The following is a 26,841-nucleotide window of genomic DNA, read 5'->3' as shown; positions in this document are numbered from 1 at the left end:
GGGATGGAGCGAGTGAGGAGAGTGGGATGGAGCGAGTGAGGGGAGTGGGATGGAGCGAGTGAGGGGAGTGGGATGGAGCGAGTGAGGGGAGTGGGATGGAGCGAGTGAGGGGAGTGGGATGGAGCGAGTGAGGGGAGTGGGATGGAGCGAGTGAGGGGAGTGGGATGGAGCGAGTGAGGGGAGTGGGATGGAGCGAGTGAGGGGAGTGGGATGGAGCGAGTGAGGGGAGTGGGATGGAGCGAGTGAGGGGAGTGGGATGGAGCGAGTGAGGGGAGTGGGATGGAGCGAGTGAGGGGAGTGGGATGGAGCGAGTGAGGGGAGTGGGATGGAGCGAATGAGGGGAGTGGGATGGAGCGAGTGAGGGGAGTGGGATGGAGCGAGTGGGACGGAGCGAGTGAGGGGAGGGGACGGAGCGAGTGAGGGGAGGGGGACGGAGCGAGTGAGGGGAGGGGGACGGAGCGAGTGAGGGGAGGGGGACGGAGCGAGTGAGGGGAGGGGGAAGGAGCGAGCGAGGGGAGGGGGACGGAGCGAGTGAGGGGAGGGGGACGGAGCGAGTGAGGGGAGGGTAACGGTGCGAGTGAGGGGAGGGGGACGGAGCGAGGGAGGGGAGTGGGACGGAGCGAGTGAGGGGAGTGGGATTGAGGGTGTGAGGGGAGTGGGATTGAGGGTGCGAGGGGAGTGGGATTGAGGGTGCGAGGGGAGTGGGATTGAGGGTGCGAGGGGAGTGGGATTGAGGGTGCGAGGGGAGTGGGATTGAGGGTGCGAGGGGAGTGGGATTGAGGGTGAGAGGGGAGTGGGATTGAGGGTGCGAGGGGAGTGGGATTGAGGGTGCGAGGGCAGTGGGATTGAGGTAGCGAGGGGAGTGGGTTTGAGGGAGTGAGGGGAGTGGGATGTAGTGAGCGAGGGGAGTGGGGTTGAGGGAGCGTAGTGAGTGGGATTGACGGAGCGAGGGCAGTGGGATTGAGGGATTGAGGGAGTGAGGGGAGTGGATTCGAGTGAGTGAGGGGTGTGAGATTGAGGGAGTGAGGGCAGTGGGATTGAGGGAGTGAGGGCAGTGGGATTGAGGGAGTGAGGGGAGTGGGATTGAGGGAGCGAGGGAGTGGGATTGAGGGAGCGAGGGCAGTGGGATTGAGCGAGCGAGGGCAGTGGGATTGAGGGAGCGAGGGGAGTGGGATTGAGGGAGCGAGGGGAGTTGGATTGAGGGAGTGTGGGGAGTGCGATTGAGGGAGCGAGGGGAGTGGGATTGAGGGAGCGAGGGGAGTGGGATTGAGGGAGCGAGGGGAGTGGGATTGAGGGAGCGAGGGGAGTGGGATTGAGGGAGCGAGGGGAGTGGGATTGAGGGAGCGAGGGGAGTGGGATTGAGGGAGCGAGGGGAGTGTGATTGAGGGAGCGAGGGGAGTGTGATTGAGGGAGCGAGGGGAGTGGGATTGAGGGAGCGAGGGGAGTGGGATTGAGGGAGCGAGGGGAGTGGGATTGAGGGAGCGAGGGCTGTGGGATTGACGGAGCGAGGGGAGTGGGATTGAGGGAGCGAGGGGAGTGGGATTCAGGGAGCGAGGGCAGTGGGATTGAGGAAGCGAGGGGAGTGGGATTGAGGGAGCGAGGGCAGTGGGATTGAGGGAGTGAGGGGAGTGGGTTCGAGTGAGTGAGGGGTGTGAGATTGAGGGAGTGAGGGCAGTGGGATTGAGGGAGTGAGGGCCGTGGGATTGAGGGAGTGAGGGGAGTGGGATTGAGGGAGCGAGGGAGTGGGATTGAGGGAGCGAGGGCAGTGGGATTGAGGGAGCGAGGGCAGTGGGATTGAGGGAGCGAGGGCAGTGGGATTGAGGGAGCGAGGGGAGTTGGATTGAGGGAGTGTGGGGAGTGCGATTGAGGGAGCGAGGGGAGTGGGATTGAGGGAGCGAGGGGAGTGGGATTGAGGGAGCGAGGGGAGTGGGATTGAGGGAGCGAGGGGAGTGGGATTGAGGGAGCGAGGGGAGTGGGATTGAGGGAGCGAGGGGAGTGGGATTGAGGGAGCGAGGGCAGTGGGATTGACGGAGCGAGGGGAGTGGGATTGAGGGAGCGAGGGGAGTGGGATTCAGGGAGCGAGGGCAGTGGGATTGAGGAAGCAAGGGGAGTGGGATTGACGGAGCGAGGGCAGTGGGATTGAGGGAGTGAGGGGAGTGGGTTCGAGTGAGTGAGGGGTGTGAGATTGAGGGAGTGAGGGCAGTGGGATTGAGGGAGTGAGGGCAGTGGGATTGAGGGAGTGAGGGGAGTGGGATTGAGGGAGCGAGGGAGTGGGATTGAGGGAGCGAGGGCAGTGGGATTGAGGGAGCGAGGGCAGTGGGATTGAGGGAGCGAGGGGAGTGGGATTGAGGGAGCGAGGGGAGTTGGATTGAGGGAGTGTGGGGAGTGCGATTGAGGGAGCGAGGGGAGTGGGATTGAGGGAGCGAGGGGAGTGGGATTGAGGGAGCGAGGGGAGTGGGATTGAGGGAGCGAGGGGAGTGGGATTGAGGGAGCGAGGGGAGTGGGATTGAGGGAGCGAGGGGAGTGGGATTGAGGGAGCGAGGGGAGTGGGATTGAGGGAGCGAGGGGAGTGTGATTGAGGGAGCGAGGGGAGTGTGATTGAGGGAGCGAGGGGAGTGGGATTGAGGGAGCGAGGGGAGTGGGATTGAGGGAGCGAGGGGAGTGGGATTGAGGGAGCGAGGGGAGTGGGATTGAGGGAGCGAGGGCAGTGGGATTGACGGAGCGAGGGGAGTGGGATTGAGGGAGCGAGGGGAGTGGGATTCAGGGAGCGAGGGCAGTGGGATTGAGGAAGCGAGGGGAGTGGGATTGAGGGAGCGAGGGCAGTGGGATTGAGGGAGTGAGGGGAGTGGGATTGATGGAGCGAGGGCAGTGGGATTGAGGGAGCGAGGGCAGTGGGATTGAGGGAGCGAGGGCAGTGGGATTGAGGGAGTGAGGGCAGTGGGATTGAGGGAGCGAGGGCAGTGGGATTGAGGGAGTGAGGGCAGTGGGATTGAGGGAGCGAGGGCAGTGGGATTGAGGGAGTGAGGGCAGTGGGATGCAGTCACAGGAGTTAGTGTGCTGCGTGCAGAGTGCAGTGTGATTTAATGTCTCGTTGTGACACAGTTTCTGGGCACTGACTGATTCCGGGTGGAATAAATTGGGAAGTGTAAATTGGTCTGAATTTCCGTTACAAACAGATGAAGGATTGAGATGATTTCTGCTCTGTGATCTCCCATATCTCCTCCCTTGTCACAGATCCAGGGACAGCTCCAACTCTGGGAGCCGATGATAAATCCCAGCCGGGATCCACTGACTCAGGCTCCCCAATCCCGACGGAATCTCCAAAGTCAGGTATCAATCTGCCGCTAGTTTATCCGGATTCGACATTTAATTTCCGATTAATGACTGAAAGGCTGGAATTTCTGGAGTGAGGGGATTGGGAGGCAGTGACGGATGGGAGTGGGAGTGAGGGGAGTGGGGTGGAGTGAGTGAGGTGGAGTGAGTGAGGGGAGTGGGGTGGAGTGAGTGAGGGGAGTGGGGTGGAGTGAGTGAGGGGAGTGGGGTGGTGTGAGTGAGGGGAGTGGGGTGGTGTGAGTGAGGGGAGTGGGGTGGTGTGAGTGAGGGGAGCGGGGTGGAGTGAGTGAGGGGAGCGGGATGGAATGAGTGAGGGGGTGGGAAGGAGTGAGTGAGTGGAGCGGGATGGAGCGAGTGAGGGGAGTGGGACGGACCGAGTGAGGGGAGTGGGACGGAGCGAGTGAGGGGAGTGGGATGGAGCGAGTGAGGGGAGTGGGATGGAGCGAGTGAGTGGAGTGGGATGGAGTGAGTGAGGGGAGTGGGATGGAGTGAGTGAGGGGCGTGGGACGGAGCCAGTGAGGGGAGTGGGACGGAGCGAGTGAGGGGAGTGGGATGGAGCGAGTGAGGGGCGTGGGATTGAGCGAGTGAGGGGAGTGGGATGGAGTGACATTAATTGGAATTGTGCAATTGGATAAAACTTACCGAACAATCACGCAGGTACCAAGAATTACACAGCAGCCATTTTCTGATTCTCGCCCTTGCTTGCAATGTGCCTCAAATAGACTTGTTGAAGATGAATAATTTTGCACTCAGGGCCACTCTCTGCATGTCCTCCAAATAATGAAGTTGTTGAGGAAACATCAGCTTGCAGTTCTCTGTCCAATGGAGCATTACAATGAGTTTCCCAATGACAAGCCAACAAATCAGCAGCATCTATCCGACGCTGCACAAGTTGTTTGTTCCTGTACGATTTGGATTTGTTGCATCTGAGTCCTGATGAGTCCAGGGTGGAAAGTTTTAACTCTGCATCTCCTTTCCCGACCATACTCGAGGAATGTGATATGTTGGGACTGACGACCGGCTTGGTTGAGGAAAGTTTTTAAATTGTTACCGTGCGGAATCTGGTCTGAGTATTATGGTCTGTTCTGGAATTGTCCAATCAGCAAGTTTTCAATTCTCTTCATCTCATTCTCCATCCAGGAAAATCCACAACTCGGGAAGCTCGGGGAAAATCGACTGGAAAACCCACCCAACAATCATCCACTGTCCCTGTGGATTCTTCAACCCCAGGTAGGTGAAACTCAGGGAACGTTCTGGATGAATTGTTCACTCAGTGTGACACATGGAGATGTCAGTGCTCAAGATTCACTCAGACATTTACTGATGGAGTGGGAGCAGTGAGTGAATGAGAATCATCGTAGAGTTAAAGTTAAAATCAATAACCTGAATGGAGAGACGATACCTCAGAGACAATGTGGATATAGTCACAGCCATTGAGGGCAGAGGGATGGAGTGAGTGAGGGGAGAGGGATGGAGTGAGTGAGGGGAGAGGGATGGAGTGAGTGAGGGGAGAGGGATGGAGTGAGTGAGGGGAGTGGGATGGAGTGAGTGAGGGGAGAGGGATGGAGTGAGTGAGGGGAGAGGAATGGAGTGAGTGAGGGGAGTGGGATGGAGCGAGTGTTGGGAGCTGGATGGAGCGAGTGAGGGAAGCGGGATGGAGTGAGTGAGGGGAGTGGGATGGAGTGAATGAGGGGACTGGGGTGCAGTGAGTGTGGAGAGCGGGATGGAGCGAGTGAGGGGAGTGGGATGGAGCGAGTGAGGGGAGTGGGATGGAGCGAGTGAGGGAGTGGGATGGAGCGAGTGAGGGAGTGGGATGGAGCGAGTGAGGGGAGTGGGATGGAGCGAGTGAGGGGAGTGGGATGGAGCGAGTGAGGGGAGTGGGATGGAGCGAGTGAGGGGAGTGGGATGGAGCGAGTGAGGGGAGTGGGATGGAGCGAGTGAGGGGAGTGGGATGGAGCGAGTGAGGGGAGTGGGATGGAGCGAGTGAGGGGAGTGGGATGGAGCGAGTGAGGGGAGTGGGATGGAGCGAGTGAGGGGAGTGGGATGGAGCGAGTGAGGGGAGTGGGATGGAGCGAGTGAGGGGAGTGGGATGGAGCGAGTGAGGGGAGTGGGATGGAGCGAGTGAGGGGAGTGGGATGGAGCGAGTGGGATGGAGCGAGTGAGGGGAGTGGGATGGAGCGAGTGAGGGGAGTGGGATGGAGCGAGTGAGGGGAGTGGGATGGAGCGAGTGAGGGGAGTGGGATGGAGCGAGTGAGGGGAGTGGGATGGAGCGAGTGAGGGGAGTGGGATGGAGCGAGTGAGGGGAGTGGGATGGAGCGAGTGAGGGGAGTGGGATGGAGCGAGTGAGGGGAGTGGGACGGAGCGAGTGAGGGGCGTGGGACGGGGCGAGTGAGGGGAGTGGGACGGGGCGAGTGAGGGGAGTGGGACGGAGCGAGTGAGGGGAGTGGGACGGAGCGAGTGAGGGGAGTGGGACGGAGCGAGTGAGGGGAGTGGGACGGAGCGAGTGAGGGGAGTGGGACGGAGCGAGTGAGGGGAGTGGGATGGAGCGAGTGAGGGGAGTGGGATGGAGCGAGTGAGGGGAGTGGGATGGAGCGAGTGAGGGGAGTGGGATGGAGCGAGTGAGGGGAGTGGGATGGAGCGAGTGAGGGGAGTGGGATGGAGCGAGTGAGGGGAGTGGGATGGAGCGAGTGAGGGGAGTGGGATGGAGCGAGTGAGGGGAGTGGGATGGAGCGAGTGAGGGGAGTGGGATGGAGCGAGTGAGGGGAGTGGGATGGAGTGACATTAATTGGAATTGTGCAATTGGATAAAACTTACCGAACAATCACGCAGGGACCAAGAATTACACAGCAGCCATTTTCTGATTCTCGCCCTTGCTTGCAATGTGCCTCAAAAAGACTTGTTGAAGATGAATAATTTTTCACTCAGGGCCACTCTCTGCATGTTCTCCAAATAGTGAAGTTGTTGAGGAAACATCAGTTTGCAGTTCTCTGTCCAATGGAGCATTACAATGAGTTTCCCAATGACAAGCCAACAAAACAGCAGCATCTATCCGACGCTGCGCAAGTTGTTTGTCCCTGTACGATTTGGATTTGTTGTATCTGAGTCCTGATGAGTCCAGGGTGGAAAGTTTTAACTCTGCATCTCCTTTCCCGACCATACTTGAGGAATGTGATGTGTTGGGACTGACGACCCGCTTGGGTGAGGAAGGTTTTTAAATTGTTACCGTCATGATATTGCCCGGAATCTGGTCTGAGTATTATGGTCTGTTCTGGAATTGTCCAATCAGCAAGTTTTCAATTCTCTTCATCTCATTCTCCATCCAGGAAAATCCACAACTCGGGAAGCTGGGGGAAAATCGACTGGAAAACCCACCCAACAATCATCCACTGTCCCTGTGGATTCTTCAACCCCAGGTAGGTGAAACCCAGGGAACGTTCTGGATGAATTGTTCACTCAGTGTGACACATGGAAATGTCAGTGCTCAAGATTCACTCAGGCATTTACTGATGGAGTGGGAGCAGTGAGTGAGTGAGATTCATCGTAGAGTTAAAGTTAAAGTCAATAACCTGAATGGAGAGACGATACCTCAGTGACAATGTGGATGTAGTCACAGCCAGTGAGGGGAGTAGGATGGAGCGAGTGAGGGGAGTGGGACGGAGTGAGTGAGGGGAGTGGGACGGAGGGGAGTGGGACGGAGTGAGGGAGGGGAGTGGGATGGAGTGAGTGAGGGGAGTGGGATGGAGTGAGTGAGGGGAGTGGGATGGAGTGAGTGAGGGGAGTGGGATGGAGTGAGTGAGGGGAGTGGGATGGAGTGAGTGAGGGGAGTGGGATGGAGTGAGTGAGGGGAGTGGGATGGAGTGAGTGAGGGGAGTGGGATGGAGTGAGTGAGGGGAGTGGGATGGAGTGAGTGAGGGGAGTGGGATGGAGTGAGTGAGGCGAGTGGGATGGAGTGAGTGAGGCGAGTGGGATGGAGTGAGTGAGGCGAGTGGGATGGAGTGAGTGAGGCGAGTGGGATGGAGTGAGTGAGGCGAGTGGGATGGAGTGAGTGAGGCGAGTGGGATGGAGTGACTGAGGGGAGTGGGATGTAGTGAGTGAGGGGAGTGGGATGCCGTCAGTGAGGCGCGTGGGACGGAGCGAGTGAGGTGAGTGGGATGGAGCGAGTGAGGGGACTGGGATGGAGCGAGTGAGGGGAGTGGGATGGAGCGAGTGAGGGGAGTGGGATGGAGTGAGTGAGGGGAGTGGGATGAAGTGAGTGAGGGGAGTGGGATGAAGTGAGTGAGGGGAGTGGGATGAAGTGAGTGAGGGGAGTGGGATGGAGTGAGTGAGGGGAGTGGGATGGAGTGAGTGAGGGGAGTGGGATGGGGTGAGTGAGGGGAGTGGGATGGAGTGAGTGAGGAGTGGGATGGAGTGAGTGAGGGGAGTGGGACGGAGTGAGTGAGGGGAGTGGGACGGAGTGAGTGAGGGGAGTGGGACGGAGTGAGTGAGGGGAGTGGGATGGAGTGAGTGAGGGAGTGGGATGGAGTGAGTGAGGGGAGTGGGATGGAGTGAGTGAGGGGAGTGGGATGGAGTGAGTGAGGGGAGTGGGATGGAGTGAGTGAGGGGAGTGGGATGTAGTGAGTGAGGGGAGTGGGATGGAGCGAGTGAGGGGAGGGGGACGGAGCGAGTGAGGGGAGTGGGATGTAGTGAGTGAGGCGAGTGGGATGGAGTGAGTGAGGGGAGTGGGATGGAGTGAGTGAGGGGAGTGGGATGGAGTGAGTGAGGGGAGTGGGATGGAGTGAGTGAGGGGAGTGGGATGGAGTGAGTGAGGGGATTGGGATGGAGTGAGTGAGGGGATTGGGATGGAGTGAGTGAGGGGAGTGGGATGGAGCGAGTGAGGGGAGTGGGATGGAGCGAGTGAGGGGAGTGGGATGGAGCGAGTGAGGGGAGTGGGATGGAGCGAGTGAGGGGAGTGGGATGGAGCGAGTGAGGGGAGTGGGATGGAGCGAGTGAGGGGAGTGGGATGGAGCGAGTGAGGGGAGTGGGATGGAGCGAGTGAGGGGAGTGGGATGGAGCGAGTGAGGGGGGTGGGATGGAGCGAGTGAGGGGAGTGGGATGGAGCGAGTGAGGGGTGTGGGATGGAGCGAGTGAGGGGAGTGGGATGGAGCAAGTGAGGGGAGTGGGATGGAGCGAGTGAGGGGAGTGGGATGGAGCGAGTGAGGGGAGTGGGATGGAGCGAGTGAGGGGAGTGGGATGGAGCGAGTGAGGGGAGTGGGATGGAGCGAGTGAGGGGAGTGGGATGGAGCGAGTGAGGGAAGTGGGATGGAGTGAGTGAGGGGAGTGGGATGGAGCGAGTGAGGGGAGTGGGATGGAGTGAGTGAGGGGAGTGGGATGCAGTGACTGAATTTGTGATTCTCTGAGGAAAGATAATTGCTTTCAAAACTTTTCATCTTGAACTCATCATGACAGATTATCAACGATACAAAACCTCAGAGGGAGAAATAATTTATACTCAATTGGAGCAGGAGGCTGATTAGTTGGTGTGCAGTCTCCGATATGTAAATTAAATGCCAACAAATCAGCACCATCTTTTCCACGCTACACATAGTGTGAGATTGCGTTTTGTTGCATCTGAGTCCTGATGAGTCCCATTTGGAAAACTTCAATCGTGCATCTCTTTTCGAGAAATGTGATGTATTGTCCTGACGAGACTTTCAGAAGAAGAATGTTTTAGAAATGTTTTGGTCAAGATATTGTCCAGAATCTGGTCTGAGTATTATGGTCTGTTCTGGGATTGTCCAATCGCAAGTTGTGAAGTCTCTTCATCTCATTCCAGGAAAATCCACAACTCGGGACAGTGGGGGGAAAACTGACCAATCATCCACTGTCCAAGCGCGTTCTTCAGTCCCAGGTAGGTGAAACTCAGTCAATGTTGACGATGAATTAATCCCTCAGTGTGACATCTGAAGATATCAGTCCTGAAGATTCACTCAGGCATTTCCCGATGGAGTGGGAGCAGTGAGTGAGTGAGAATCATTGTAGAGATAACGTGGAATTTAATGACCTGAATGGAGAGATTTTACATCAGAGACAGTGTTTATTTATTTACAGCTATTGAGGGATGTGCGATGAGGGGAGTGGGACGGAGCGAGTGAGGGGAGTGGGATGTAGTGGGTGAGGGGAGTGGGACGGAGCGAGTGAGGGGAGTGGGACGGAGCGAGTGAGGGGAGTGGGACGGAGCGAGTGAGGGGAGTGGGACGGAGCGAGTGAGGGGAGTGGGACGGAGCGAGTGAGGGGAGTGGGACGGAGCGAGTGAGGGGAGTGGGACGGAGCGAGTGAGGGGAGTGGGACGGAGCGAGTGAGGGGAGTGGGACGGAGCGAGTGAGGGGAGTGGGACGGAGCGAGTGAGGGGAGTGGGATGTAGTGGGTGAGGGGAGTGGGACGGAGCGAGTGAGGGGAGTGGGACGGAGCGAGTGAGGGGAGTGGGACGGAGCGAGTGAGGGGAGTGGGACGGAGCGAGTGAGGGGAGTGGGACGGAGCGAGTGAGGGGAGTGGGACGGAGCGAGTGAGGGGAGTGGGACGGAGCGAGTGAGGGGAGTGGGACGGAGCGAGTGAGGGGAGTGGGACGGAGCGAGTGAGGGGAGTGGGATGGAACGAGTGAGGGGAGTGGGATGGAGCGAGTGAGGGGAGTGGGATGGAGCGAGTGAGGGGAGTGGGATGGAGCGAGTGAGGGGAGTGGGATGGAGCGAGTGAGGGGAGTGGGATGGAGCGAGTGAGGGGAGTGGGATGGAGCGAGTGAGGGGAGTGGGATGGAGCGAGTGAGGGGAGTGGGATGGAGCGAGTGAGGGGAGCGGGATGGAGCGAGTGAGGGGAGTGGGATGGAGCGAGTGAGGGGAGTGGGATGGAGTGAGTGATGGGAGTGGGATGGAGTGAGTGAGGGGAGTGGGATGGAGTGAGTGAGGGGAGTGGGATGGAGTGAGTGATGGGAGTGGGATGGAGCGAGTGAGGGAAGTGGGACGGAGCGAGTGAGGGTAGTGGGACGGAGCGAGTGAGGGGAGTGGGACGGAGCGAGTGAGGGGAGTGGGACCGAGCGAGTGACGGGAGTGAGTGAGGGGAGTAGGATGGAGTGAGTGAGGGGAGTGGGATGTAGTGAGTGAGGGGAGTGGGATGTAGTGAGTGAGGGGAGTGGGATGTAGTGAGTGAGGGGAGTGGGATGTAGTGAGTGAGGGGAGTGGGATGGAGCGAGTGAGGGGAGTGGGATGGAGCGAGTGAGGGGAGTGGGATGGAGCGAGTGAGGGGAGGGGACGGAGCGAGTGAGGGGAGGGGGACGGAGCGAGTGAGGGGAGTGGGATGGAGTGAGTGAGGGGAGTGGGATGGAGTGAGTGAGGGGAGTGGGATGGAGTGAGTGAGGGGAGTGGGATGGAGCGAGTGAGGGGAGTGGGATGGAGCGAGTGAGGGGAGTGGGATGGAGCGAGTGAGGGGAGTGGGATGGAGCGAGTGAGGGGAGTGGGATGGAGCGAGTGAGGGGAGTGGGATGGAGCGAGTGAGGGGAGTGGGATGGAGCGAGTGAGGCGAGTGGGATGGAGCGAGTGAGGCGAGTGGGATGGAGCGAGTGAGGGGAGTGGGATGGAGCGAGTGAGGGGAGTGGGATGGAGCGAGTGAGGGGAGTGGGATGGAGCGAGTGAGGGGAGTGGGATGGAGCGAGTGAGGGGAGTGGGATGGAGCGAGTGAGGGGAGTGGGATGGAGCGAGTGAGGGGAGGGGGACGGAGCGAGTGAGGGGAGTGGGATGGAGCGAGTGAGGGGAGTGGGATGGAGCGAGTGAGGGGAGTGGGATGGAGTGAGTGAGGGGAGTGGGATGGAGCGAATGAGGGGAGTGGGATGGAGTGAGTGATGGGAGTGGGATGGAGTGAGTGATGGGAGTGGGATGGAGCCAGTGAGGGAAGTGGGACGGAGCGAGTGAGGGGAGTGGGAAGGAGCGAGTGAGGGGAGTGGGAAGGAGCGAGTGAGGGGAGTGGGATGGAGCGAGTGAGGGGAGTGGGACCGAGTGAGTGAGGGAAGTGGGACGGAGCGAGTGAGGGGAGTGGGAAGGAGCGAGTGAGGGGAGTGGGACGGAGCGAGTGAGGGGAGTGGGACCGAGTGAGTGAGGGGAGTGGGACGGAGCGAGTGACGGGAGTGAGTGAGGGGAGTGGGATGTCGTGAGTGAGGGGAGTGGGATGTCGTGAGTGAGGGGAGTGGGATGTAGTGAGTGAGGGGAGTGGGATGGAGTGAGTGAGGGGAGTGGGACGGAGCGAGTGAGGGGAGTGGGACGGAGCGAGTGAGGGGAGTGGGACGGAGCGAGTGAGGGGAGTGGGACGGAGCGAGTGAGGGGAGTGGGACGGAGCGAGTGAGGGGAGTGGGATGGAGCGAGTGAGGGGAGTGGGATGGAACGAGTGAGGGGAGTGGGATGGAGCGAGTGAGGGGAGTGGGATGGAGCGAGTGAGGGGAGTGGGATGGAGCGAGTGAGGGGAGTGGGTTGGAGCGAGTGAGGGGAGTGGGATGGAGCGAGTGAGGGGAGTGGGATGGAGCGAGTGTGGGGAGTGAGATGGAGCGAGTGAGGGGAGTGGGATGGAGTGAGTGAGGGGAGTGGGATGGAGTGAGTGAGGGGAGTGGGATGGAGTGAGTGAGGGGAGTGGGATGGAGTGAGTGAGGGGAGTGGGATGGAGTGAGTGAGGGGAGTGGGATGGAGTGAGTGAGGGGAGTGGGATGGAGTGAGTGAGGGGAGTGGGATGGAGTGAGTGTGGGGAGTGGGATGGAGTGAGTGAGGGGAGTGGGATGGAGTGAGTGAGGGGAGTGGGATGGAGTGAGTGAGGGGAGTGGGATGGAGTGAGTGAGGGGAGTGGGATGGAGTGAGTGAGGGGAGTGGGATGGAGTGAGTGAGGGGAGTGGGATGGAGTGAGTGAGGGGAGTGGGATGGAGTGAGTGAGGGGAGTGGGATGGAGTGAGTGAGGGGAGTGGGATGGAGTGAGTGAGGGGAGTGGGATGGAGTGAGTGAGGGGAGTGGGATGGAGTGAGTGAGGGGAGTGGGATGGAGCGAGTGAGGGGAGTGGGATGGAGCGAGTGAGGGGAGTGGGTAGGAGCGAGTGAGGGGAGTGGGTAGGAGCGTGTGAGGGGAGTGGGATGGAGCGAGCGAGGGGAGTGGGACGGGGCGAGCGTGGGGAGTGGGATGGAGCGAGTGAGGGGAGTGGGATGCAGTGACTGAATTTGTGATTCTCTGAGGAAAGATAATTGCTTTCAAAACTTTTCAGCTTGAACTCATCATGACTGATTATCAACGATACAAAACCTCAGAGGGAGAAATAATTTACACTCCATTGGAGCAGGAGGCTGATTAGTTGGTGTGCAGTCTCCGATATGTAAATTAAATGCCAACAAATCAGCACCATCTTTCCCACGCTACACATAGTGTGAGATTGGGTTTTGTTGCATCTGAGTCCTGATGAGTCCCATTTGGAAAACTTCAATCGTGCATCTCTTTTCGAGAAATGTGATGTATTGTCCTGACGAGACTTTCAGAAGAAGAATGTTTTAGAAATGTTTTAGTCAAGATATTGTCCAGAATCTGGTCTGAGTATTATGGTCTGTTCTGGGATTGTCCAATCGCAAGTTGTGAAGTCTCTTCATCTCATTCCAGGAAAATCCACAACTCGGGACAGTGAGGGGAAAACTGACCAATCATCCACTGTCCAAGCGGGTTCTTCAATCCCAGGTAGGTGAAACTCAGTCAATGTTGACGATGAATTAATCCCTCAGTGTGACATCTGACGATATCAGTCCTGAAGATTCACTCAGGCATTTCCCGATGGAGTGGGAGCAGTGAGTGAGTGAGAATAATTGTAGAGATAACGTGGAATTTAATGACCTGAATGGAGAGATTTTACATCAGAGACAGTGTTTATTTATTTACAGCTATTGAGGGATGTGCGATGAGGGGAGTGGGACGGAGCGAGTGAGGGGAGTGGGATGTAGTGGGTGAGGGGAGTGGGATGTAGTGGGTGAGGGGAGTGGGATGTAGTGGGTGAGGGGAGTGGGACGGAGCGAGTGAGGGGAGTGGGACGGAGCGAGTGAGGGGAGTGGGACGGAGCGAGTGAGGGGAGTGGGACGGAGCGAGTGAGGGGAGTGGGATGGAGCGAGTGAGGGGAGTGGGATGGAACGAGTGAGGGGAGTGGGATGGAACGAGTGAGGGGAGTGGGATGGAGCGAGTGAGGGGAGTGGGATGGAGCGAGTGAGGGGAGTGGGATGGAGCGAGTGAGGGGAGTGGGTTGGAGCGAGTGAGGGGAGTGGGATGGAGCGAGTGAGGGGAGTGGGATGGAGCGAGTGTGGGGAGTGAGATGGAGCGGGTGAGGGGAGTGGGATGGAGTGAGTGAGGGGAGTGGGATGGAGTGAGTGAGGGGAGTGGGATGGAGTGAGTGAGGGGAGTGGGATGGAGTGAGTGAGGGGAGTGGGATGGAGTGAGTGAGGGGAGTGGGATGGAGTGAGTGAGGGGAGTGGGATGGAGTGAGTGAGGGGAGTGGGATGGAGTGAGTGAGGGGAGTGGGATGGAGTGAGTGAGGGGAGTGGGATGGAGTGAGTGAGGGGAGTGGGATGGAGTGAGTGAGGGGAGTGGGATGGAGTGAGTGAGGGGAGTGGGATGGAGTGAGTGAGGGGAGTGGGATGGAGTGAGTGAGGGGAGTGGGATGGAGTGAGTGAGTGGAGTGGGATGGAGTGAGTGAGGGGAGTGGGATGGAGTGAGTGAGGGGAGTGGGATGGAGTGAGTGAGGGGAGTGGGATGGAGTGAGTGAGGGGAGTGGGGTGGAGTGAGTGAGGGGAGTGGGATGGAGTGAGTGAGGGGAGTGGGATGGAGCGAGTGAGGGGAGTGGGATGGAGTGAGTGAGGGGAGTGGGATGGAGTGAGTGAGGGGAGTGGGATGGAGTGAGTGAGGGGAGTGGGATGGAGTGAGTGAGGGGAGTGGGATGGAGTGAGTGGGGTGGAGTGAGTGAGGGGAGTGGGATGGAGTGAGTGAGGGGAGTGGGATGGAGCGAGTGAGGGGAGTGGGATGGAGCGAGTGAGGGGAGTGGGTAGGAGCGAGTGAGGGGAGTGGGTAGGAGCGTGTGAGGGGAGTGGGATGGAGCGAGCGAGGGGAGTGGGATGGAGCGAGTGAGGGGAGTGGGATGGAGCGAGTGAGGGGAGTGGGATGCAGTGACTGAATTTGTGATTCTCTGAGGAAAGATAATTGCTTTCAAAACTTTTCAGCTTGAACTCATCATGACTGATTATCAACGATACAAAACCTCAGAGGGAGAAATAATTTACACTCCATTGGAGCAGGAGGCTGATTAGTTGGTGTGCAGTCTCCGATATGTAAATTAAATGCCAACAAATCAGCACCATCTTTCCCACGCTACACATAGTGTGAGATTGGGTTTTGTTGCATCTGAGTCCTGATGAGTCCCATTTGGAAAACTTCAATCGTGCATCTCTTTTCGAGAAATGTGATGTATTGTCCTGACGAGACTTTCAGAAGAAGAATGTTTTAGAAATGTTTTAGTCAAGATATTGTCCAGAATCTGGTCTGAGTATTATGGTCTGTTCTGGGATTGTCCAATCGCAAGTTGTGAAGTCTCTTCATCTCATTCCAGGAAAATCCACAACTCGGGACAGTGAGGGGAAAACTGACCAATCATCCACTGTCCAAGCGGGTTCTTCAATCCCAGGTAGGTGAAACTCAGTCAATGTTGACGATGAATTAATCCCTCAGTGTGACATCTGACGATATCAGTCCTGAAGATTCACTCAGGCATTTCCCGATGGAGTGGGAGCAGTGAGTGAGTGAGAATAATTGTAGAGATAACGTGGAATTTAATGACCTGAATGGAGAGATTTTACATCAGAGACAGTGTTTATTTATTTACAGCTATTGAGGGATGTGCGATGAGGGGAGTGGGACGGAGCGAGTGAGGGGAGTGGGATGTAGTGGGTGAGGGGAGTGGGATGTAGTGGGTGAGGGGAGTGGGATGTAGTGGGTGAGGGGAGTGGGACGGAGCGAGTGAGGGGAGTGGGACGGAGCGAGTGAGGGGAGTGGGACGGAGCGAGTGAGGGGAGTGGGACGGAGCGAGTGAGGGGAGTGGGATGGAGCGAGTGAGGGGAGTGGGATGGAACGAGTGAGGGGAGTGGGAATGGAGCGAGTGAGGGGAGTGGGATGGAGCGAGTGAGGGGAGTGGGATGGAGCGAGTGAGGGGAGTGGGATGGAGCGAGTGAGGGGAGTGGGATGGAGCGAGTGAGGGGAGTGGGATGGAGCGAGTGAGGGGTGTGGGATGGAGCGAGTGTGGGGAGTGAGATGGAGCGAGTGAGGGGAGTGGGATGGAGTGAGTGAGGGGAGTGGGATGGAGTGAGTGAGGGGAGTGGGATGGAGTGAGTGAGGGGAGTGGGATGGAGTGAGTGAGGGGAGTGGGATGGAGTGAGTGAGGGGAGTGGGATGGAGTGAGTGAGGGGAGTGGGATGGAGTGAGTGAGGGGAGTGGGATGGAGTGAGTGAGGGGAGTGGGATGGAGTGAGTGAGGGGAGTGGGATGGAGTGAGTGAGGGGAGTGGGATGGAGTGAGTGAGGGGAGTGGGATGGAGTGAGTGAGGGGAGTGGGATGGAGTGAGTGAGGGGAGTGGGATGGAGTGAGTGAGGGGAGTGGGATGGAGTGAGTGAGGGGAGTGGGATGGAGTGAGTGAGGGGAGTGGGATGGAGTGAGTGAGGGGAGTGGGATGGAGTGAGTGAGGGGAGTGGGATGGAGTGAGTGAGGGGAGTGGGATGGAGTGAGTGAGGGGAGTGGGATGGAGTGAGTGAGGGGAGTGGGATGGAGTGAGTGAGGGGAGTGGGATGGAGTGAGTGAGGGAGTGGGATGGAGTGAGTGAGGGGAGTGGGATGGAGTGAGTGAGGGGAGTGGGATGGAGTGAGTGAGGGGAGTGGGATGGGAGTGAGTGAGGGGAGTGGGATGGAGTGAGTGAGGGGAGTGGGATGGAGTGAGTGAGGGGAGTGGGATGGAGTGAGTGAGGGGAGTGGGATGGAGTGAGTGAGGGGAGTGGGATGGAGTGAATGAGGGGAGTGTGATGGAGTGAGTGAGGGGAGTGGGATGGAGTGAGTGAGGGGGAGTGGGATGGAGTGAGTGAGGGGGAGTGGGATGGGAGTGAGTGAGGGGGGTGGATGGAGTGAGTGAGGGGGGTGGGATGGAGTGAGTGAGGGGAGTGGGATGGAGTGAGTGAGGGGAGTGGGATGGAGTGAGTGAGGGGAGTGGGATGGAGTGAGTGAGGGGAGTGGGACGGAGTGAGTGAGGGGAGTGGGACGGAGTGAGTGAGGGGAGTGGGACGGAGCGAGTGAGGGGAGTGGGACGGAGCGAGTGAGGGGAGTGGGACGGAGCGAGTGAGGGGAGTGGGACGGAGCGAGTGAGGGGAGTGGGACGGAGCGAGTGAGGGGAGTGGGACGGAGCGAGTGAGGGGAGTGGGACGGAGCGAGTGAGGGGAGTGGGACGGAGTGAGTGAGGGGAGTGGGACGGAGCGAGTGAGGGGAGTGGGACGGAGCGAGTGAGGGGAGTGGGACGGAGTGAGTGAGGGGAGTGGGACGGAGCGAGTGAGGGGAGTGGGACGGAGCGAGTGAGGGGAGTGGGATGGAGCGAGTGAGGGGAATGGGCTGTCGGGACGGAGGGGAGTGGGCTGTCGGGACGGAGGGGAGTGGGCTGTCGGGACGGAGGGGAGTGGGCTGTCGGGACGGAGGGGAGTGGGCTGTCGGGACGGAGGGGAGTGGTCTGTCGGGACGGAGGGGAGTGGGCTGTCGGGACGGAGGGGAGTGGGCTGTCGGGACGGAGGGGAGTGGGCTGTCGGGACGGAGGGGAGTGGGCTGTCGGGACGCAGGGGAGTGGGCTGTCGGGACGCAGGGGAGTGGGCTGTCGGGACGCAGGGGAGTGGGCTGTCGGGACGGAGGGGAGTGGGCTGTCGGGACGGAGGTATCTCCATTTACCGCCCCCCCCTTCTTACTCCATTGCCCGGAGCTTGAGGGGTCTTGGAGTGACATTCCTCACCCTCAGTGGGACTGGGGTGAACGGGAAAAGGGATCTTGTGTGGGCGGTTTTCCCTCTGGATTCTGCTGGTCCTGAATATCGAGGAGCCTTTGATCTTTCTGTTGTAACTCTCCACCCCTCATCCTCGCCTCAGGAACACCTTGATTGCACCCAGGGAATTCAGCTCACGTCCTGTCCTCTCCATGTTTCAGGTTTCCTGTCTCTGTCGGAGGAAGACTGTGATGCCATGGACGTCGAGGTGCAAGTGATGTACGTGGGGAACAACAAGCTGGAAACCGCCGATGAAAAGGCTGCCTACCTTCGACAGGTATAGAATTCAGCGATACATCCAAAGTAGGGGCAGGAGGAGGCCATTCATCCCTTGCTCTCTGCTCCAGCATTCAGTACGGTCATGGCTGATCATCCAACTCAGTAACCTTATCCCGCCCCTCCCCCTCCCTCCCCCCTCCCCCTCCCCCTCCCCCCTCCCCCTCCCCCTCCCCCTCCCCCTCCCCCTCCCCTTCCCCCTCCCCCTCCCCTTCTCCCTCCCCTTCCCCCTCCCCCTCCCCCTCCCCCTCCCCTTCCCCCTCCCCCTCCCCTTCCCCCTCCCCCACCCCTTCCCCCTCCCCTTCCCCTCCCCCTCCCCCTCCCCTTCCCCCTCCCCCTCCCTTTCCCCTCCCCCTCCCCCTCCCCTTCCCCCTCCCCCTCCCTTTCCCCCTCCCCTCCCTTTCCCCTCCCCCTCCCTTTCCCCTTCCCCCTCCCTTCTCCCTCCCCTCCCCTTCCCCCTCCCCTCCCCCCTCCCCTCCCCTTCCCCCTCCCCCTCCCCTTTCCCCTCCCCCTCCCCTTCCCCCTCCCCCTCTCCTTCCCCCTCCCCTTCCCCCTCCCCCTCCCCTTCCCCCTCCCCCTCCCTTTCCCCTCCCCCCTCCCCCTCCCTTTCCCCTCCCCCCTCCCCCTCCCTTTCCCCTCCCCCTCCCTTTCCCCTCCCCCTCCCTTTCCCCTCCCCCTCCCTTCCCCCTCCCCTCCCCTTCCCCCTCCCCTCCCCCCTCCCCTCCCCTTCCCCCTCCCCTCCCCTTCCCCCTCCCCTCCCCTTCCCCCTCCCCCTCCCCTTCCCCTCCCCCTCCCCTCCCCCTCCCCTCCCCTTCCCCTCCTCCTCCCCTCCCCCTCCCCTCCCCCTCTCCTCCCCCTCTTCCTCCCCACCCCCTCCCCTTCCCTCCCCCTTCCCCTCCCCCTCCCCTCCCCCTCCCCCTCCCCTCCCCCTCCCCCTCCTCCTCCCCTCCCCCTCCCCCTCCCCTCCCCCTCCCCTCCCCCTCCCCCTCTCCTCCCCCTCTCCTCCCCCTCTCCTCCCCCTCCCCTCCCCCTCCCCCTCCCCTCCCCCTCCCCTCCCCCTCCCCTCCCCCTCCCCCTCACCCTCACCCTCACCCTCACCCTCCCCTCCCCCTCCCCCTCCGGCACGGTAGCACAGTGGTTAGCACTGCTGCTTCACAGCTCCAGGGTCCCGGGTTCGATTCCCGGCTCGGGTCACTGTCTGTGTGGAGTTTGCACATTCTCCTCGTGTCTGCGTGGCTTTCCTCCGGGTGCTCCGGTTTCCTCCCACAGTCCAAAGATGTGCGGGTTAGGTTGATTGGCCAGGTTAAAAATTGCCCCTTAGTGTCCTGGGATGCGTGGGTTAGAGGGATTAGCGGGTACAATATGTGGGGGTAGGGCCTGGATGGGATTGTGGTCGGTGCAGACTCGATGGGCCGAATGGCCTCCTTCTGCACTGTAGGGTTTCTATGATTCCCCCTCCCCTGCGATCGTATTTCATCCCATTTGCTCCAAGACACATAGAACCATAGAAAATTACAGCTCAGAAACAGGCCTTTTGGCCCTTCGTGTCTGTGCCGAACCATTTTATGCCTAGTCCCACTGACCTGCACTTGGACCATATCCCTCCACACCCCTCTCATCCATCAACCCGTCCAAGTTTTCCTTAAATGTTAAAAGTGACCCCGCATTTACCACTTTATCTGGCAGCTCATTCCACACTCCCACCACTCTCTGCGTGAAGAAGCCCCCCCTAATATTCCCTTTAAACTTTTCTCCTTTCACCCTTAACCCATGCCCTCTGATTTTTTTCTTCCCTAGCCTCAGTGGAAAAAGCCTGCTTGCATTCACTCTATCTATACCCATCAAAATCTTATACACCTCTATCAAATCTCCCCTCAATCTTCTGCGCTCCAGGGAATAAAGCCCCAAACTATTCAATCTCTCTCTGTAACTCAGCTACTCAAGTCCCGGCAACATCCTTGTGAACCTTCTCTGCACTCTTTCAACCTTATTTACATCCTTCCAGTAACTCGGTGACCAAAACTGTACACAATACCCTAAATTTGGCCTCACCAATGCCTTATCTAACCTTACCATAACATTCCAACTTTTATATCCGATACTCCGATTTATAAAGGTCAATGTACCAAAGGCACTCTTTACGACCCTATTCACCTGTGATGTCACTTTTAGGGAATTCTGTACCTGTATTCCCAAATCCCTCTGTTCAACTGCACTCTTCGGAGTCCTACCATTTACCCTGTACGTTCTACTTTGGTTTGTCCTTCCAAAGTGCAATATCTCACACTTGTCGGCATTAAATTCCATTTGCCATTTTTTAGCCCATTTTTCCAATTGGTCCAAATCCCTATGCAAGCTTTGAAAACCTTCCTCACTGTCCACTACACCTCCAATCTTTGTATCATCAGCAAATTTGCTGATCCAATTTACCACATTATCATCCAGATCATTGATATAGATGACAAACAACAATGGACCCAACACCGATCCCTGCGGCACACCACTAGTCACAGGCCTCCACTCAGAAAGCAATCCTCCACAACCACTCTCTGGCTTCTTCCATTGAGCCAGCGTCTAATCCAATTTACTACCTCCCCATGTATACCCAGCGACTGAACCTTCCTAACTAACCTCCCATGAGGGACCTTGTCAAAGGCCTTGCTGAAATCCAGGTAGACAACATCCACCGCCTTCCCTTCATCCACTTTGCTGGTAACCTCCTCGAAAAACTCTAATAGATTGATCAAACATGACCTACCACGCACAAAGCCATGTTGACTCTCCCTAATAAGTCCCTGTCTATCCAAATATTTGTAGATCCAATCCCTTATCACATCTTCCAATAACTTGCCCACCACCGACGTCAAACTGACTGGCTTATAATTTCCTTGATTTCTTTTGGAACCTTTTTTAAACAACAGAACAACATGAGCCACCCTCCAATCATCCGGCACCTCCCCCGTGAATACTGACATTTTAAATATGTCTTCCAGGGCCCCTGCAAGTTCAACACTAGCTTCCCTCAAGGTCCGTGGGAATACCCTGTCCGGTCTTGGGGATTTATCCACTCTGATTTGCCTCAAGACAGCGAGCACCTCCTCCCCTTTAATCTGTAAAGGTTCCATGACCTCCCTACCTGTTTGCCCGATTCTAACTATAACATATCTAACTTTTTCTTGAAAACACACAATGTTTTGGCCTCAACAGTTTTCGGAGGTCGGGAACTTCACAAATTCGCCACTCTCTGGGCGAACAAAAATTTCCCTCGTCTCCGTCCTGATTTTTTTTACCCCGTATCCTCGGACTGTAAGTCCTGATTCTGGATTTCCCCACCATCGGGAACATCCTTCCTTCATCGAGCCTGCCTACTCCAGTTCGAATTTTATAGGTTTCTGGTTGATCCTCCTCATTCTTCTAAACTGCAGCCAATACAATTCGAACTGACTCAATCTCTTCTCATGAGTCAGTCGCGCCATCCCAGGGATTGGTCTGGTAATCCATTGCGGCACTCCCTCTAGAGCTAGAACTTCCTTCTTCAGATAAGGAGAGAAAAACTGGCCACAATATTCCAGGTATGTCCTTACTATACAATTGCAGCAAGACATCTCTGCACCTGGACTCAAGTTCTCTCTCAATGAAGGCAACATCCTGGTGAACCTTCTTTACACTCTCTCCAAAACACCCATGTCCTTCTGGTCGGGTAGCGACCAGAACGTCCCCCAATATTCCAAATGTGGCCTAACACACAGTGCAATCCAGCTGGATAGTAATTTGCCAACTTTGATACTCGATGCCCTGGCCACTGAAGGCAAGCATGGCTTTGTCCCTTCATCACAACATTATCCACCTGTGCTTCCACCCCTATTGCTCATTAGGATAGATTAACCATCCCTTGACAGCATTATTTAACTATATCCACTCGTCACCAACTAACAATTCCCCATCAGCCTTGATGAACCATTATTGGGTAGCCTTGAATAATCATTCTGAGTTAGTGTTGTTGAACCATGCCTTGTGAGGACCGATGAAACATTGCAAAGGTTGGATAGACGAGCAGTGTCTCGTTGGCATCGATTTGCCACTGCTGGGAGTGTTTCTCAACCAGTTCTAGTTCGCAGTGATTATCCCGAAACAATTAACATTGGCTAACTTGGATCATTGGGACCTCTTTAGGGGCAGGTGTGACCTGTTTAAAAAAGACAGGTGGCACTTGAATCCCAGGGGGACCAATATCCTGGCGGGAAGGTTGGCTAAGGCTACTGGAGAGACTTTAAACTAGAAAGGTTGGGGGGAGGGAATCGAAATGAGGGGACTGAGAGCGAGGAGGTTAGCTCGCAAATAGATAAGGAATGTAGACAGGGTAAGAGGGAGGTTAGACGAGTGATGGAGAAGGGAAGTGCTCAGGCTGAAGGTCTGAGATGTGTCTATTTTAATGCCAGGAGTGTAGTGAATAAAGTGGATGAGCTTAGAGCGTGGATTGCTGCTTCGAATTGTGATGTGGTGGCCATTACGGAGACTTGGATGTCTCAGGGACAGGACTGGGTGCTTCAGGTGCCGGGTTTTAGATGTTTCAGGAAGGACAGGGAGGGAGGCAAGAGAGGGGGGGGAGTGACACTGTTGATCAGGGATAGTGTCACGGCTGTAGAGAAGGTGGACGCCGTGGAGGGATTGACTACGGAGTCTCTGTGGGTGGAGGTTAGGAACAGGAAGGGGTCGGTAACTTTGCTGGGTGTTTTCTATAGGCCGCCCAATAGTAACAGAGATGTTGAGGAGCAGATGGGGAAACAGATCCTGGAGAGATGTAGGAATAACAGAGTTGTCGTGATGGGAGATTTTAATTTCCCAAACATAGATTGGAATATCCCTAGGGCTAGGGGTTTGGATGGAGAGGAGTTTGTTAGGTGTGTCCAGGAGAGTTTCCTGACACAGTATGTGGATAAGCCTACTAGAGGAGAGGCTGTACTTGATCTGGTGCTGGCTAATGAACCTGGACAGGTGGAGGATCTCTCGGTGGGTGAGCATCTTGGGGATAGCGATCATAATTCTATCTCCTTCACGATAGCATTGGAAAGAGATAGGATCAGGCAGGCTAGGAAAGTGTTTCTCTGGAGTAAAGGGAAATACAGTGTCATCAGGGAGGAAATTAGACGGGTAAATTGGAAGGAGGCATTCTTGGGGAAAAGTACCGAAGGAAAGTGGAGGATTTTCAAGGAATGTTTGTCTGGAGCTCTGCATGACAACGTTCCGATGAGACAGGGGGGTGTTGGTAGGGTACGGGAACCGTGGTGCACGAAGGTTGTGATGAACCTGGTGAATAAGAAAAGAGAGGCGTACAGAAGGTTCAGAGAGCTAGGAGGTGTTAAGGATTTAGAGGAGTAGACGGGATGTAGGAAGGAGCTTAAGAAGGAAATTAGGAGAGCGAGAAGGGGTCATGAGAAGACCTTGGCGGGTAAGATTAAGGAGAATCCCAAGGCTTTCTACAAATATGTCAAGAGTAAAAGGACGAGATGTGAAGGCATAGGACCCTTAAAAGGTGAAGGGGGAAAAGTTTGTGCGGAACCGTTAGAAATGGCGGAGGTGCTTAATGAATACTTTACCTCGGTATTCACGGTGGAAAGGGATCTGGGTGGTTGTACTGCTGGTTTGCGGTGGACAGAAAGGATCGAGCATGTGGACATAAAGAAAGAGGATGTGTTGGAACTATTGAATGGCATCAAGGTTGGTAAGTCGCCGGGACCGGATGGGATGTACCCCAGGTTACTGTGGGAGGCGAGGGAGGAGATTGCGGAGCCTTTGGCGATGATCTTTGCATCGTCGATGGAGACGGGAGAGGTTCCGGAGGATTGCAGATGTGGTCCCTATATTCAAGAAAGGGAACAGGGACAGCCCGGGAAATTACCGACCAGTGAGTCTAACCTCAGTGGTTGGTAAGTTGATGGAGAGGATCCTGAGAGACAGGATTTATGATCATCTAGAGAAGTTTAGTATGATCAAAAGTAGTCAGCACGGCTTTGTCAAGGGCAGGTCGTGCCTTACGAGCCTGGTTGAGTTCTTTGAAAATGTGACCAAACACATTGACGAAGGAAGAGCGGTGGATGTGGTCTATATGGACTTCAGCAAGGCGTTCGATAAGGTCCCCCATGCAAGACTTCTTGAGAAAGTGAGAGGGCATGGGATCCAAGGGGCTGTTGCCTTGTGGATCCAGAACTGGCTTGCCTGCAGAAGGCAGAGAGTGGCTGTGGAGGGGTCTTTCTCTGCATGGAGGTCAGTGACCTGTGGAGTGCCCCAGGGATCTGTTCTGGGACCCTTGCTGTTTGTCATTTTCATAAATGACCTGGATGAGGAAGTGGAGGGATGGGTTGGTAAGTTTGCTGACGACACCAAGGTAGGTGGTGTTGTGGATAGTTTGGAGGGATGTCAGAAGTTGCAGCGAGACATAGATAGAATGCAAGACTGGGCGGAGAAGTGGCAGATGGACTTCAACCCGGATAAGTGTGTAGTGATCCATTTTGGCAGATCCAATGGGATGAAGCAGCAGTATAATATGAAGGGTACCATTCTTAGCAGTGTAGAGGATCAGAAGGACCTTGGGGTCCGGGTCCATAGGACTCTTAAATCGGCCTCGCAGGTGGAGGATGCGGTCAAGAAGGCGTACGGCGTACTAGCCTTCATTAATCGAGGGATTGAGTTTAGGAGTCGGGAGATAATGCTGCAGCTTTATAGGACCCTGGTTAGACCCCACTTGGAGTACTGCGCGCAGTTCTGGTCACCTCATTACAGGAAAGATGTTGAAGCCATTGAAAGGGTGCAGAGGAGATTTACAAGGATGTTGCCTGGATTGGGGGGCATGCCTTATGAGGATAGGTTGAGGGAGCTTGGTCTCTTCTCCCTGGAGAGACGAAGGATGAGAGGTGACCTGATAGAGGTTTACAAGATGTTGAGAGGTCTGGATAGGGTAGACTCTCAGAGGCTATTTCCAAGGGCTGAAATGGTTGCTACGAGAGGACACAGGTTTAAGGTGCTGGGGGGTAGGTACAGAGGAGATGTCAGGGGTAAGTTTTTCACTCAGAGGGTGGTGGGTGAGTGGAATCGGCTGACGTCGGTGGTGGTGGAGGCAAACTCGTTGGGGTCTTTTAAGAGACTTCTGGATGAGTACATGGGATTTAATGGGATTGAGGGCTATAGATAGGCCTAGAGGTAGGGATATGATCAGCGCAACTTGTGGGCCGAAGGGCCTGTTTGTGCTGTGGCTTTCTATGTTCTATGTTCTAACTATTGCTGGCTCGGGCTGATTAATCATTCCTGAAGCATGAACAATTTCTCATTTTCATTAATTAACCATTATCCACGATTAGTTAGTCCAGTTTAATCATGACTAGTTAGCCTTGTTTACCGATTTCCAGTGAGCAGTTTAGATCTTTTTTTCGTCATTCATTGACTATTCCGAGCCATGACTGATGAACTGTTCTCAGTTGGTTTGAGTGATTGCGTGGAGTGAGCATTAATGGGCCATCACCAGTTGGCATTGGGGAGAGAGCATTGACAGGACTTTGCTCCCTCTGGTGTTAAAGGGGTTGGAGATTACCCTGTTGTTTGGGCTCAGGGATGTTTCAGGAAAGTGAGTGGGAAGTGAGAGTGTGACTGTGTCGCATTGCCGTCAATAATGATTCCTTAATGTGAGATTCCCCTCCGTTCCCAGGTCCAAGATATGCTGAGACCCTATGTCCCCTGCAGGAAACTGGAGCCAACCGACTCTCAAAGGAAAAAGAGGGGTTAAAATGGATAGAAGAAACAGGAATGAAGAAGCAAAAACTGCGGACTGTCAACGGAGAGGCTGAGTGTGTCAGTGTGTGTGTTGGAGGCTGAGTGTGTCAGTGTGTGTGTTGGAGGCTGAGTGTGTCAGTGTGTGTGTTGGAGGCTGAGTGTGTCAGTGTGTGTGTTGGAGGCTGAGTGTGTCAGTGTGTGTGTGTTGGAGGCTGAGTGTGTCAGTGTGTGTGTTGGAGGCTGAGTGTGTCAGTGTGTGTGTTGGAGGCTGAGTGTGTCAGTGTGTGTGTTGGAGGCTGAGTGTGTCAGTGTGTGTGTTGGAGGCTGAGTGTGTCAGTGTGTGTGTTGGAGGCTGAGTGCGTCGGTGTGTGTTGGAGGCTGAGTGCGTCGGTGTGTGTTGGAGGCTGAGTGTGTCAGTGTGTGTGTTGGAGGCTGAGTGTGTCAGTGTGTGTGTTGGAGGCTGAGTGTGTCAGTGTGTGTGTTGGAGGCTGAGTGTGTCAGTGTGTGTGTTGGAGGCTGAGTGTGTCAGTGTGTGTGTTGGAGGCTGAGTGTGTCAGTGTGTGGGTTGGAGGCTGAGTGTGTTAGTGTGTGTGTTGGAGGCTGAGTGTGTCAGTGTGTGTGTTGGAGGCTGAGTGTGTCAGAGTGTGTGTTGGAGGCTGAGTGTGTCAGTGTGTGTGTTGGAGGCTGAGTGTGTCAGTGTGTGTGTTGGAGGCTGAGTGTGTCAGTGTGTGTGTTGGAGGCTGAGTGTGTCAGTGTGTGTGTTGGAGGCTGAGTGTGTCAGTGTGTGTGTTGGAGGCTGAGTGTGTCAGTGTGTGTGTTGGAGGCTGAGTGTGTCAGTGTGTGTTGGAGAGTGAGTGTGTCAGTGTGTGTGTTGGAGGCTGAGTGTGTCAGTGTGTGTGTTGGAGGCTGAGTGTGTCAGTGTGTGTGTTGGAGGCTGAGTGTGTCAGTGTGTGTGTTGGAAGCTGAGTGTGTCAGTGTGTGTTGGAGGCTGAGTGTGTCAGTGTGTGTGTGTTGGAGGCTGAGTGTGTCAGTGTGTGTGTGTTGGAGGCTGAGTGTGTCGGTGTGTGTGTTGGAGGCTGAGTGTGTCGGTGTGTGTGTTGGAGGCTGAGTGTATCGGTGTGTGTGTTGGAGGCTGAGTGAGTCTGTGTGTGTGTTCGAGGCTGAGTGTGACAGTGTGTGTTGGAGGCTGAGTGTGTCAGTGTGTGTGTTGGAGGCTGAGTGTGTCAGTGTGTGTGTTGGAGGCTGAGTGTGTCAGTGTGTGTGTTGGAGGCTGAGTGAGTTTATGTGTGTGTTGGAGAGTAAGTGCGTTAGTGTGTGTTAATGGGCATTGCAAAGTGATTCCTGAATGCCAGTAAAATAGCTTAAAACGGGGATTAAATTGGGAT

The 26,841-nt window shown here is 56.4% G+C and overlaps 1 protein-coding gene across 1 annotated transcript; it reads left to right on the top strand.

Moving 5' to 3' along the window:
• Positions 1-3,234: 3,234 nt before the first annotated feature.
• LOC144485968 (uncharacterized) lies at positions 3,235-26,035 on the top strand (the record flags this gene model as incomplete). Its single annotated transcript, XM_078204043.1, has 5 exons — positions 3,235-3,330; positions 4,474-4,563; positions 6,657-6,746; positions 17,578-17,693; positions 25,392-26,035. Coding segments are annotated over 5 exons (470 nt in total), but the record flags the coding sequence as incomplete, so codon positions are not given.
• Positions 26,036-26,841: the final 806 nt, after the last annotated feature.

This window comes from Mustelus asterias, unplaced genomic scaffold (assembly GCF_964213995.1).
Source record: "Mustelus asterias unplaced genomic scaffold, sMusAst1.hap1.1 HAP1_SCAFFOLD_256, whole genome shotgun sequence".
NCBI classification, from domain to species: domain Eukaryota; kingdom Metazoa; phylum Chordata; class Chondrichthyes; order Carcharhiniformes; family Triakidae; genus Mustelus; species Mustelus asterias.
This window is presented reverse-complemented; position numbering and strand designations above follow the sequence as displayed.